Consider the following 12285-nt stretch of genomic DNA (forward strand, 5'->3'; position numbering starts at 1 on the left):
ATAAAAAGAACTAATATAATAATGCAATAAATAATACAATAATAAAAAATACAAATATGTCAATTATATAATAATAATAATAATAATAATAATATAAAAAGAAACTAATATAATAATGCAATAATAAATAATTATTAACCGCGTTGAGTCACCTACGGGCTGAGAAACTGCGGTATACAAATAAAGTAAATAAACAAATAAAGTAAATAAATAATACAATAATAAAAAATACAAATATATCAATTATATAATAATAATAATAATAATATAAAAAGAAACTAATATAATAATGCAATAATAAATAATACAATAATAAATAATGCAAATATATCAATTCTATAATAGTAATAATAATAATAATAATAATAGTGGAATTGGGAAGAATACTTACTGATGTCTCTCTCTCTCTCTCTTCTCCTTTGTTGTCCCAGGCTGAGAAGGGATTCCTTCACCCCAGAATGGAGAGCCCAGATTCATTGCCGGAGGACGGAGGGGCCCCTGAATGTGGGGACGGGGCCCCTGGGGGGCCGTGGGCACGCCAGCAGCGCCTCTTCCGGGAGTTTTGCCAGGGGGCGGCGCAGGGGCCCCGTGAGACCTGCCTGCGGATCCGGGCCCTGTGCCAGGAGTGGCTGCAGCCCCAGAGGCGTTCCCGCCGGCGCATGCTGGACCTGGTGGTCCTGGAGCAGTTCCTCAAGGCCCTGCCCCCTGAAGTCGAGCAGCGCATACGGAGCCTCGGCCCACGCAGCAGCACCCAGGCTGCCGCCCTAGCCGAGGGACTCCTCCACCGCCGCAGGAAGGTCAGAACGGGAGGGACATCTGCCAGGAAGGATCGGGTGGGGGCGTCCTGCCTGGAAGAAGGGGCCCCTTCCACCTCGTAGGATCCTAGAGTTGGAAGAGACCTCAATGGACATCCGGTCCAAATAAAGGAAGACACTGTCCAATACCTCCCAACAGATGAACATCCAGCATCTGTTTATAGAACCATAGGGACCCCCTAAAGAGCATTTGGTCCAAATAAAGGAGGACACCATCCAAGCCCTCCCAACTGATGGACATCCAGCCACTGTTTATAGAACTGTAGGATCCTAGAGTTGGAAGGGACCCCCCCAAAGGCTATCCGGTCCAAATAAAGGAGGACACTGTCCAATACCTCCCAACAGATGAACACTCAGCATCTGTTTATAGAACCATAGGGACTCCCTAAAGGACATCCGGTCCAAATAAAGGAGGACACCATCCAATCCCTCCCAACAGATGGACATCCAGCCTCTGTTTATAGAACGGTAGGATCCTAAAGTTCGAAGGAACCCCCTAAAGGTCGGCCAGTCCCAATAAAGGAAGACACCATCCAATCCCTCCCAACAGATGACCATCTAGTCTCTGTTTATAGAACCACATGATCCTTGAGTTGGAAAGTGCCTCAATGGCTATCTGGTCCAAATAAAGGAGAACACCATACAATCCCTCCCAACAGATGGACATCCAGTCTCTACTTAGAGAGACGTAGGATCCTATAGTTGGAAGGTCATCTGATAAGTATGAAGGAAGACATCATCCAACCCCTCCTCATAGGTAGCATCCAGCCTTTGTTTATAGAACCATAGGATCCTTATGGCCATCCAGTTCAAATAAAGGACACCATCCAATCCCACCCAACAGATGACCATCCAGCCTCTGTTTATAGAACTACAGGATCCTTGGGTTGGAAGGGACCTCAGTGGACATCCAGTCCTAATAAAGGAGGACACCATCCAATCCCTCCCAACAGATGGACAGCCAACCTCTGTTTACAGAACTGTAGGATCCTAGAGTTGGAAGGGACCCACCTAAAGATTTTCTGGTCCAACAGATGATCCAATATATATTTGGAGAATGTTAACTCCTTCCATTCCTGCTTCCAGATGCAAGGAAGTCCAGCTGAACTCGAGACCGAGGACATGCCATCAGCCAATGGAGAAGATCCACCCGAACACCAAGGGATCCTCCAGGAAGGTGAAAGAGATGTTGGATCCCCAGGTAAGGATGCATTTTCCATAGGTTCCTAGAGTTGGGAGAGACCCCCAAAGGCCATCCAGTCCAACCCTTTTCTGCCTGGAAGGGAGGCACCATCGAAGCCCTCCCGACAGGTGGCCATCAAGCTTCCAGAGGACGAAGGAGACCATCACCAGAGTCCATCAGACTCTGAAGCAGTTGTGTCATTCATTATGATATTATAATTTTCTCTGACCATCCTTATTTCTAGGAAATGAAGTATTCAATGGGGACGTCCAAGGGTCATCAGAGGACCCTCTGAGACCTCCACCATCTTTGCCTAATACGATGGAAGTGGACCCTATAGTGTCCAATGAGATCCAGAAAGATCCAAGAGAGGTAAGAAGATTGGAAAGTGCTCTCCTGCAAACCTTCCTGAAGCGAACAATGCATAGAGTTAGAAGGGGTTCCCCTAAGACCCATCTAGTCTGACCCCATTCTGCCATGAAGGGAGACACCATCAAAGCCTTCCAGACAGATCCACCATCCATATAAATTACCCGTATTGATGGGGGAATTATTTCACTTGGAGGATTCATTGGCGGCATCCCATCCAAGCACCAACCAGGGCGGACCCAGCTTAGTTTCCTATATTTGCTGCCATGAGGGCATTTTGTCCTCCCAGGAAATCAAGGGACACTCTAAAAGGTACCCTTTCGGCTGTGTTTTAGGGGGAAAGATAGGCAAAACCAACCAATATATGAGAAAACTATATTTTTTATGGCTCTGTGACTCCCAGAAGCTTTAGATCAGCATTTCTCAACCTGGGGGGTTGCAAAGGGTGTCAGAGGGGTCGCCGAAGACCATCAGAAAACACAGTATTTTCTGTTGGTCTTGGGGGTTCTGTGTGGGAAGTTTGGCCCAATTTGGTGGGGTTCAGAATGCTCTTTGATTGTAGGTGAACTATAAATCCCAGCAACCACAACTCCAAAATGTCAAGGTCCATTTTCCCCAAACTCCACCAGTGTTCACATTTGGGCATATGGAGTATTTGTGCCAAGTTTGGTCCAGATCCATTGTTTGAGTCCACAGGGCTGTCTGGATGGAGGTGAACTACAACTCCAGAACTCAAAGTCAATGCCCACCAAACCCTTCTAGTATTTTCTGTTGGTTGTGGGAGTTCTGTGTACCAAGTTTGGTTCAGTTCCATCATTGGTGGCGTTCAGAATGCTCTTTGATTTTAGGTGAACTATAAATCCCAGCAACCACAACTCCAAAATGTCAAGGTCCATTTTCCCCAAATTCCACCAAGGTCTATTTTCCCAAACTTTACTAGTGTTCACATTTGGAGGTTTCATGCCATGTTTGGTCCAGATCCACCCTTGTTTGAGCCCACAGTGCTCTCTGGATGTAGGTGAACTACAACTCCCAAACTCAAGGTCAATGCCCACCAAACCCTTCCAGTATTTTCTGTTGGTCAGGGGAGTTCTGTGTGCCAAGTTTGGTTCTGTTTCAATATTGGTGGAGTTCAGAATGCTCTTTGGTTGCAGGTGAACTATAAATCCCAGCAACGACAACTCCCAAATGACAAAATCAAACCAGAATTCAAATTTGGGAGTATGGGGTATTTGTGCCAAATGTGGTCCAGTGAATGAAAATATATTTTGCATATTAGATGTTTACATTATGATTCATAACAGGAGCAAAATTCCAGTTGTGAAGTAGCAATGAGATTAATGTTATGGTTGGGGGTCACCACAACATGAAGAACTGCATTAGGAAGGTTGAGAGACACTGCTTCAGATCCTGCATTTTTCCTCCTCCCCTTCTTTGTCCTGTGTCCCATTCAGTTTAAACTGTGCCATAGGAAAAAGCTTTCAGGGCCATTACAGCTTTCCAAAGACGCTTGAGGCAACCATCAGTCCTTCCATTCTTCTGCAAATCTTCTTCTTCCTTGAGGAACCCACGCCTTCATTCATTCAGTCCTTGAGGAAGCCACGCTTCCATTCAGTTGCAATTGGCTTCCATTGAGATGGAGCAAGGAGCCTTTTGGAATCATCAAGGGCCATTTGGGGTCCTTCAAGGGCCAGGCGTCGCCTTCACGGTCCTCTGCAAATCTCCCTTCTTCTGGAAGGATCCTTTTTACTCACTGAGTTAAAACTGTGTCCCTTTCAGTCAGAATTGGGCTGAAGGAAAGCTTCACTAATCTTAGGCCTGCAATAATAACGAGGACTATAACATGTTTTTTCAAATTATTATTATTATTATTATTATTAAATTGTATTTAATATCCCACCCCAAAACGAGCTCAGATTTTGCAGAAAATAGCTTTGACACTTTCATTTAAATAATTAATCTATTATTATTATTATTTATTATATTTAATATCCCACGCCAAAAGAAGCTCAGATTTTGCACAAAATAGCTTTGACACTTTAATTTTCATAATTAATCTATTATTATTATTATTATTATTATTATTACATTGTGTTTAATATCCCACCCCAAAGCAAGCTCAGATTTTGCACAAAACAGCTTTGATACTTTCATTTTAATAATTAATCTATTATTATTATTATTATTATTACATTATATTTAATATCCTACCCCAAAAAGGTCAGATTTTGCACAAAAGAGCATTGACACTTCCATTATAATAATTAATCTATTATTATTATTAAATTATATTTAATATCTCCACCCCAAAACAAGTTCAGAATTTGCACAAAACAGCTTTGACACTTTCATTTAAATAACTAATCTATTATTATTATTATTATTATTATTATTATTATTAAATTGTATTTAATATCCCATGCCAAAACAAGCTCAGATTTTGCACAAAATAGCTTTGACACTTTCATTTTCATAATTAATCTATTATTATTATTATTATTATTATTATTATTATTATTAAATTGTATTTGATATCCCACCCCAAAACAAGCTCAGATTTTGCACAAAACAGCTTTGACATCTTCATTATAATAATCTATTATTATTATTTTTATTATTATTATTTTTATTATTATTATTATTATTATAGTATTTAATATCCCACCCCAAAGCAAGCTCAGATTTTGCACAAAACAGCTTTGATACTTTCATTATAATAATTAATCTATTATTATTATTAAATTGTATCTAATATCCCACCCCAAAAGAAGCTCAGATTTTGCACAAAATAACTTTGACACTTTCATTTTAATAATTAATCTATTATTATTATTATTATTATTATTATTATTATTATTATTAAATTGTATTTAATATCCCACCCCAAAACGAGCTCGGATTTTGCACAAAAGAGCGTTGACAGTTTCATTATAATAATTAATCTATTATTATTATTATTAATAATAATAATAATAATATTTAATTGTATTTAATATCCCAGCAATTTATTATTTTACTATAACCCACAGGGAAAGTGGTTTTCCCCCTTCAAATTCTGGATTATTGGTAATTGTTTTGTTTTGATTCCTAGGATCCAGCGAACCTTGGAGATTCAGCTTCATCCCAAAGGGATCCGTGGGTTCCATTGGACCTACACGTGGAAACTGTGTCTCCAGGAGAAATCCCTTCCCCGGCAGGTAGTACTTCCTTTCTCTCTTTGCATCGCAATTGGGATCGTGTCCTTTTTTTACATTGAAAACTGTGAAAGGATCTTGTTGTTGCTTCAAGTCTCATTGGTTCATTCTAACACCAAGTGGACTGGAAACTACTAAAGCTTTGTTGTTGTTTTTGTTCACTTTCAAGTTGTTTCTGGCCTCAAGGCACCAGATCCCATAGGATTTTGGATGCTAAGCAGGGTGAGCCCTGGTTGGTATTTGGATGGGAGACAACCCACGAATAGCATTTCAGAAGAGGGACAATAATAATAATAATAATAATAATAATAATAATAAGAAGAAGAAGAAGAAGAAGAAGAAGAAGAAGAAGAAGAAGAAGAAGAAGGGCAACAACAACATTATCAGCACCATCTTAGAAGCTAAGCAGGGTGAGCCCTGGTTGGTGTTTGGATGAGAGACAACCCATGAATAGCATTTCAGAAGAAGGACCATAACAAGAACAACAACAACAACAACAAGAAAAAGAGCAGCAACAATTATGAATACCATCTTAGAAGCTAAGCAGGGTGAGTCCTGGTTGGTATTTGGATGGGAGACAACCCATGAATAGCATTTCAGAAGAGGGATAATAATAAGAAGAAGGAGGAGGAGGAGGAGGAGGAGGAGGGCAACAACAACATTATCAGCACCATCTTAGAAGCTAAGCAGGGTGAGCCCTGGTTGGTGTTTGGATGAGAGACAACCCATGAATAGCATTTCAGAAGAAGGACCATAATAATAATAATAATAATAATAATAAGAAGAAGAAGAAGAAGAAGAAGAAGAGCAGCAACAATTATGAATACCATCTTAGAAGCTAAGCAGGGTGAGCCCTGGTTGATATTTGGATGGGAGACAACCCACAAATAGCATTTCAGAAGGACCATAATAATAAAAATAACAACAACAACAAAAAGAAAAAGAGCAGCAACAATTATGAATACCATCTTAGAAGCTAAGCAGGGTGAGCCCCGGTTGGTGTTTGGATAAGAGACAACCCATGAATAGCATTTCAGAAGAAGAATCATAGTAATAATAATAATAATAATAAGAAGAAGAAGAAGAAGAAGAAGAAGGGCAACAACAACATTATTAGCACCATCTTAGAAGCTAAGCAGGGTGAGCCCTGGTTGATATTTGGATGAGAGACAACCCATGAATAGCATTTCAGATGAAGGACCATAAAAGTGCTATCACCGAAATGACTTTTTCTAGAAGATTTTCTGCGCAGGTGCAGGAAATACCGTATGTGCGATTTCACAGGGACCATGATGGAGTATAATAAATATCAGCAGTATCTTGGAAGTTAAGCAAGGCAAGTCCTGGTTGATATCTGGATGGGAGATAACCCATAAATATTTCAGAAGAAGGACCATAATAATAATAATAATAATAATAATAATAATAATAATAATAATAAAAATAATAAATAGCAGTATCTTGGAAGCTAAGATGGGCCAGCCCTGGTTAGTATTTGGATGGGAGATTTTAAAAGAAGGACAATAATAATAATAATAATAATAATAATATCAGCACCATCTTGGTAGCTAAGCAGGGCCAGTCCTGGTTGGTATTTGAGTGGGAGGCCACCCATGAATACCATCTGAGAGGAAGGATCTTCTGTATATGTGTTTTAATCTATCTGTGCTGTATGGCTTTATCCTTTTATCCATTGTATTTTAACTCTGATGTTCTGTTTCGCCTTGCACCTTGGGGAGAGGTGGGTCAGGAATTCACTATCATCATCATCATCATCATCATCATCATCACCCTTTTCCTCCTTATCATAGTAGAAGGCACCTTCAAGGCACCAAGTCCCACCTGGTCTTGGAAGCTAAGCAAGTTCATTCCTGGTTGATATTTGCATGGGAGACAGTCAAGACGTCATTACTGTTGTGTTTTCATTACAGAAAAGGAAGCTCTGGGGACTGATGTCTCCAATGAAGATGAGGAATCTGCAGATATTGGCTCAGATGAAGAGGAAAATGGGACAGGTAGGAGGCAGATGTGTGTTATTATTATTCGTCCAAGCTAAATTCACATAGATTTTGTTTGCCCATTATTTAGCCCATTAGATCAAGCAACAGTTCCTGGAGGTTGTTACTGTTGTATGGCTTCAAGTCATTTCCGACTTACGGTGATGCAATCATAGGGTTTTCTGAGGCTGAGAGAGTGTGACTTGCCCACGGTCACTCAATGAGATTTCATTGCTGAGTGAGGATTCGATCCCAAGTCATAATCCAAATCAGACTCGTTTACTCTTTACTCCCCAAAGAAATCGTAATCACACCTTGTATTTAATTGTTTTGCTATTTTATATTATGTTATTTACTAGATTATATACCTGGCTTTGTCTGGGTGTCAGAGGGGCCACCAACTGCCTACTTTCTCCCTTCTCCGGCTCTGAGAAGAAGGTCTATCGCGGTCTCTCCATGGCAATGCTCTGGAAACAGTGAGCAGGCTCTCTTTGCAGCCCTTTCTTTCCTTCCTCTGTTTCCCTCATACACCTTCCCCCTTTCTTTCTTTCTTTCTTTCTTTTCCTTTTCCACCTTGTCTTTTTCTTTCTTCACTCCCCTCCTTCATCCCTTCTTACTTCTCTTCCTTATTCATTCTTCCTCTTTTTTTCCCTTCTGTCCCCTTTCCATTCCCTTCCTTCCCTCTTCCTTCCTCCTTTTCTTCCTTTCTCTTTCCTTTATTTTCTCCCCTCATATATTTCCCCCTACCCTTTCTCTTTCCCATTCTCTTCCTCTCTCTTTCCTTTTTTCTCTTTATTTCCTTCCCTCATGCCTTTCCCCCTTGCCTTTCTCTTTCTTTCCTACCCTCCTTTTTCTTTTCCCCTTTCCTTCCTTCCCTCCCTCCTTCTTTCTTTCTTCCTTCCTTCCTTCCTTCCCTCCCTTCCCTTCTTTTTTCTTCCTCCCTTTCCTCCCTTCTTCTTATAGAAACTCCACATTTGGGCATATTGAGGATTCATGCCAAGTTTGGTCCAGATCCATCCTTTTTTGAGTCCACAGTACTCTCTGGATGGAGGTGAATGACAACTCCAAAACTCAAGGTCACTGCCCACCAAACCCTTCCAGTATTTTCTGTTGGTCATGGGAGTTCTGTGTGCCAAGTTTGGTTCAGTTCCATTTTCCCAGGCTCAGCCAGGCCTTCAAATGCTAATGAAGGTGGTCAGTTGAAACATTCACACCTAGCTGCAGCAGAGAAGAGCTCTTTACCCTACCCCAGCCATTCCACAGATATATAAACCCATTGTCCTAATTCCAACAGACCTCACTACCTCTGAGGATGCTTGCCATAGATGCAGGCAAAACGTCAGGAGAAATGCCTCTAGAACACAGCCCTATAGCCCGAAAAAAACCACAAGAACCAAGTTTGGTTCAGTTCCATTGTTGCTGGAGTTCTGAATGCTCTTTTTTGCAGGTGAACTATAAATCCCAGCAACTACGACTCCCAAATGACAAAATCAACCCCTCCCTCAACCCCACCAGTATTCAAATTTGGGTGTACCGGGTTGCAGGTGAACTATAAATCCTAGCAACTATAACTCCCAAATGTCAGGGTCTATTTTCCCCAAACGCCACCAGTGTTCACATTTGGGCATACTGAAGATTTGTGCCAAGTTTCATCCAGATCCATCACTGATCGAGCCCACAGTGCTCTCTGGATGTAGGTGAACTACAACTCCAAAACTCAAGGTCAATGCCCACCAAATCCTTCCAGTATTTTCTGTTGGTCGTGGGAATTCTTTGTGCCAAGTTTGGTTCTATCCCTTCGTTGGGGAGTTCAGAATGCTCTTTGGGCATATGGGATATTTGGTCCATTGAATGAAAATACGTCCTGCAGATCAGATATTTACAAGACGAATCATAAGAGTAGCAAAGTTACAGTGGTGAAGGAGCAACAAAAATTATGTTATGGTTGGGGGTCACCACAACATGAGGAACCGTATTAAGGGGTCGCACCATTAGAAAGGCTGAGAACCACTGACCTAGCCATAGCCAATCTGTTTTGTTCCTTTTCTTTTTCTCAGCTCTGGCTGAGAGAAAACTCAACTCCTTCAATTCCTGTAAGTTGGATTATGAGGATTATGACCAGATAATCTCCTTTGATTCCTTCATTCAGGTGACGGGATGGAAAGCAATAAAAAGAACAAAGGGTTGAAACGCAAAGCTGACGAAGCACAGCAAACACACAGAAGCAAGTGGTGTGTTGTCGAAAATCATTTGCTGGAACCTTCAGGAGGAGGAGGATCTCAGGACGAACCCGAAAGTTGTACGGATGACGACGCGGATCTCCTCTTGGTGTGCTCCGAATGTGGGAAATGCTTTGCCCGTCAGGCGGATCTTGCAAAACACGAGAGGACTCATATCGGAGGGGAAGAGGATCCAAAGCAGTTCACTCGCAGCTCAGAGCAAGGACTTCCCATGAGCGGATATCCCAATGGATGTGCAATTGGTGGGAATGCTTTTGAGAAGGGCAAGAGACTCGTCCGACATCAGAGGAAGCACGAGAAGAGGCCCTGCCGATGCTTGGAGTGCAAGAAAGCATTTGGTGATGCCGAAACACTCCAAGCGCATCAAAGAATGTATAGAAATATGAACGCCGAGCGCAGAGGAAGCTGTAGCCAGCTTTTCAGTCTCTTTGCCTTCCAGAATATGTTTCTGGGAGAGAAAACATATAAATGCACAGAGTGCGGGAAGCGGTTCAAAAGCAGGACACATCTTCAAGCACATCATAGGATCCACACAAGCGAGAGGCCTTCTGAGCTCCGAAGCAGCACTCCTGTGAGCGAGAAAACCCGTGAAGGCCTGCAGAGTGGGAAGATCTTCTCTCCTCTCACAAATCTTCAATCTCGTTTCAAGGTCCTTGCAGAGGAGAAGCGCTACGGCTGTTCCGAATGCCCCGAGAGCTTCGCTTGCAGGGAACAATCCCAATCCCATGAGAGGAATCATGCAGGTGAGAAAGCTTATCAATGCCCCGACTGCGGGAAGAGCTTTGCCCGGATTTCTCACCTAAAGGCGCATCAGGTCACCCACACAGGGGAGAAGCCCCATAAATGCTCCGATTGTGGGGAAATCTTCGTCCAGGATTCACTCTTAAAGGCACACCAAAGAACCCACATGGGAGAGAAGCCCTACAAATGCTTAGGCTGCGGGAAGAGTTTCAGCCGCAGCTCAGAGTGGAAGGAGCACCAACTCATCCACACAAAGGAGAAGCCCTATAAATGCCTTATAAATAATTGTGGGAAGGGCTTCTGTGGCGTGAAAAGTCTCAAAAAGCATCAGAGGAATTTCCATCGGCAATCAACCGGTCCCAAGGAGTGATGCCAGGAAGATTTTGACATGTTCACTCAATCCAAAAGCATATATAATAACTGGGTTTATCTTGGTGTCCTTGGAGCCAATGCCTGCTGGCTTTCTCCCTTCTCCAGCTCTGAGAAAAATGCCTACTTCACAGTATCTCCATTGCAATGCTGTAGCAACTGTCTTTGGACAGACTCTCTTTGACTCTTTCTGTCCTTCCTCCATTTCCCTCATACAATTTCTCCCCTTTTCCTTTGCCTTCTTCCTTTGCTTCCTCCTTATACACCTTCCTGATTTTCTCTTCCCTTCTTTTTCTTTCTCTTACTTTCTACCTTGCCCCTCATGCCTTTTCCCTTCCTTCCTTCCTTCCTTCCTTCCTTCCTTCCTTCCTTCCTTCCTTCCTTCCTTCCTTCCTTCCTTCCTTTCCTTTCCTTTCCTTTCCTTCCCTTTCCCTTCCCTTCCCTTCCCTTCCCTTCCCTTCCCTTCCTTCCTTCCTTCCTTCCTTCCTTCCTTCCTTCCTTCCTTCCTTCCTTCCCCTTCTTTTCCTTCACTCTTCCCCTTCCCTTCTTTCTTTCTTCCCCTTCCCTTATGCCTTTCGCCCTTTCATTTCTTTCCTTTTTCCTTTCTTCCCCTCCTTCCCTTCTTTTCCCCTTCCTTTCCTTTACTCTTCCTTTCTTCCTCTTTCTTTCTTTCTTTCTTTCTTTCTTTCTTTCTTTCTTTCTTTCTTCCCCTTCCCTTATGCCTTTCCCCCTTTCATTTATTTCCTTTTTTCCTTTCTTCCTCTCCTTCCCTTGCTTCCTTTCCCTTCTTTTCCCCCTTCCTTCCCTTCACTCCTCCTGTTTCCTTCCTTCCTTCCTTCTTTCTTTCTTTCTTTCTTTCTTTCCTTTCCTTTCCTTTCCCTTTTGCCTTTCCCCCTTTCATTTATTTCCTTTTCCCTTTCTTCCCCTCCTTCCCTTCCTTCCTTTCCCTTCTTTCCCCCTTCATTTCTTTCACTCTTCCTTTCTTCTCTTCCTTTCTCTTCATTCTTCTTTCTTTCTTCCCTTCTGCCTTTTCCCTTTCCTTTCTTTCCTTCTTTTTCCTTTCTTCCTGTCCTTCCCTTCCTTCCTTTCCCTTCTTTTCCCCCTTCATTTCTTTCACTCTTCCTTCCTTTCGTTCCCTTCTGCCTTTTCCCTTTCCTTTCTTTCCTTCTTTTTCCTTTCTTCCCCTCCTTCTCTTCCTTCCTTTCCTTTCTTTTCCCTCTTTCCTTCACTCTTCCTTTCTCTTCCCTTATGCCTTTTCCCTTTCCATTCTTTCCTTCTTTTTCCTTTCTTCCTCTCCTTCCCTTCCTTCCTTTCCCTTCTTTCCCCCTTCATTTCTTTCACTCTTCCTTCCTCTTTCCCTCCCTTATGCCTTTCCCC

At 42.2% G+C, this 12285-nt stretch overlaps 1 protein-coding gene across 1 annotated transcript; it reads left to right on the forward strand.

Moving 5' to 3' along the window:
- The first annotated feature begins 458 nt into the window (after positions 1–458).
- Positions 459–10909, forward strand: LOC137096469 (zinc finger protein 436-like). The gene is made up of 6 exons (XM_067465623.1): positions 459–797; positions 1902–2016; positions 2243–2370; positions 5459–5564; positions 7493–7576; positions 9708–10909. The coding sequence occupies exons 1-6, from the start codon at positions 459–461 to the stop codon at positions 10907–10909; spliced, it is 1974 nt and encodes a 657-aa protein (XP_067321724.1).
- Positions 10910–12285: the final 1376 nt, after the last annotated feature.

Source organism: Anolis sagrei, chromosome 2 (assembly GCF_037176765.1).
Source record: "Anolis sagrei isolate rAnoSag1 chromosome 2, rAnoSag1.mat, whole genome shotgun sequence".
Taxonomy (NCBI): Eukaryota; Metazoa; Chordata; class Lepidosauria; order Squamata; family Dactyloidae; genus Anolis; species Anolis sagrei.

What these genes read in the sequence shown, in the direction of transcription:
- LOC137096469 (XM_067465623.1), top strand. Translation starts at nt 459, where the DNA reads ATGGAGAGCCCAGATTCATTGCCGGAGGACGGAGGGGCCCCTGAATGT. An exon ending in TCCTCCACCGCCGCAGGAAG is followed by an intron (nt 798 to 1,901) that starts GTCAGAACGGGA and finishes TCCTGCTTCCAG; the next exon opens with ATGCAAGGAAGTCCAGCTGA. An exon ending in AGAAATCCCTTCCCCGGCAG is followed by an intron (nt 5,565 to 7,492) that starts GTAGTACTTCCT and finishes TTTTCATTACAG; the next exon opens with AAAAGGAAGCTCTGGGGACT.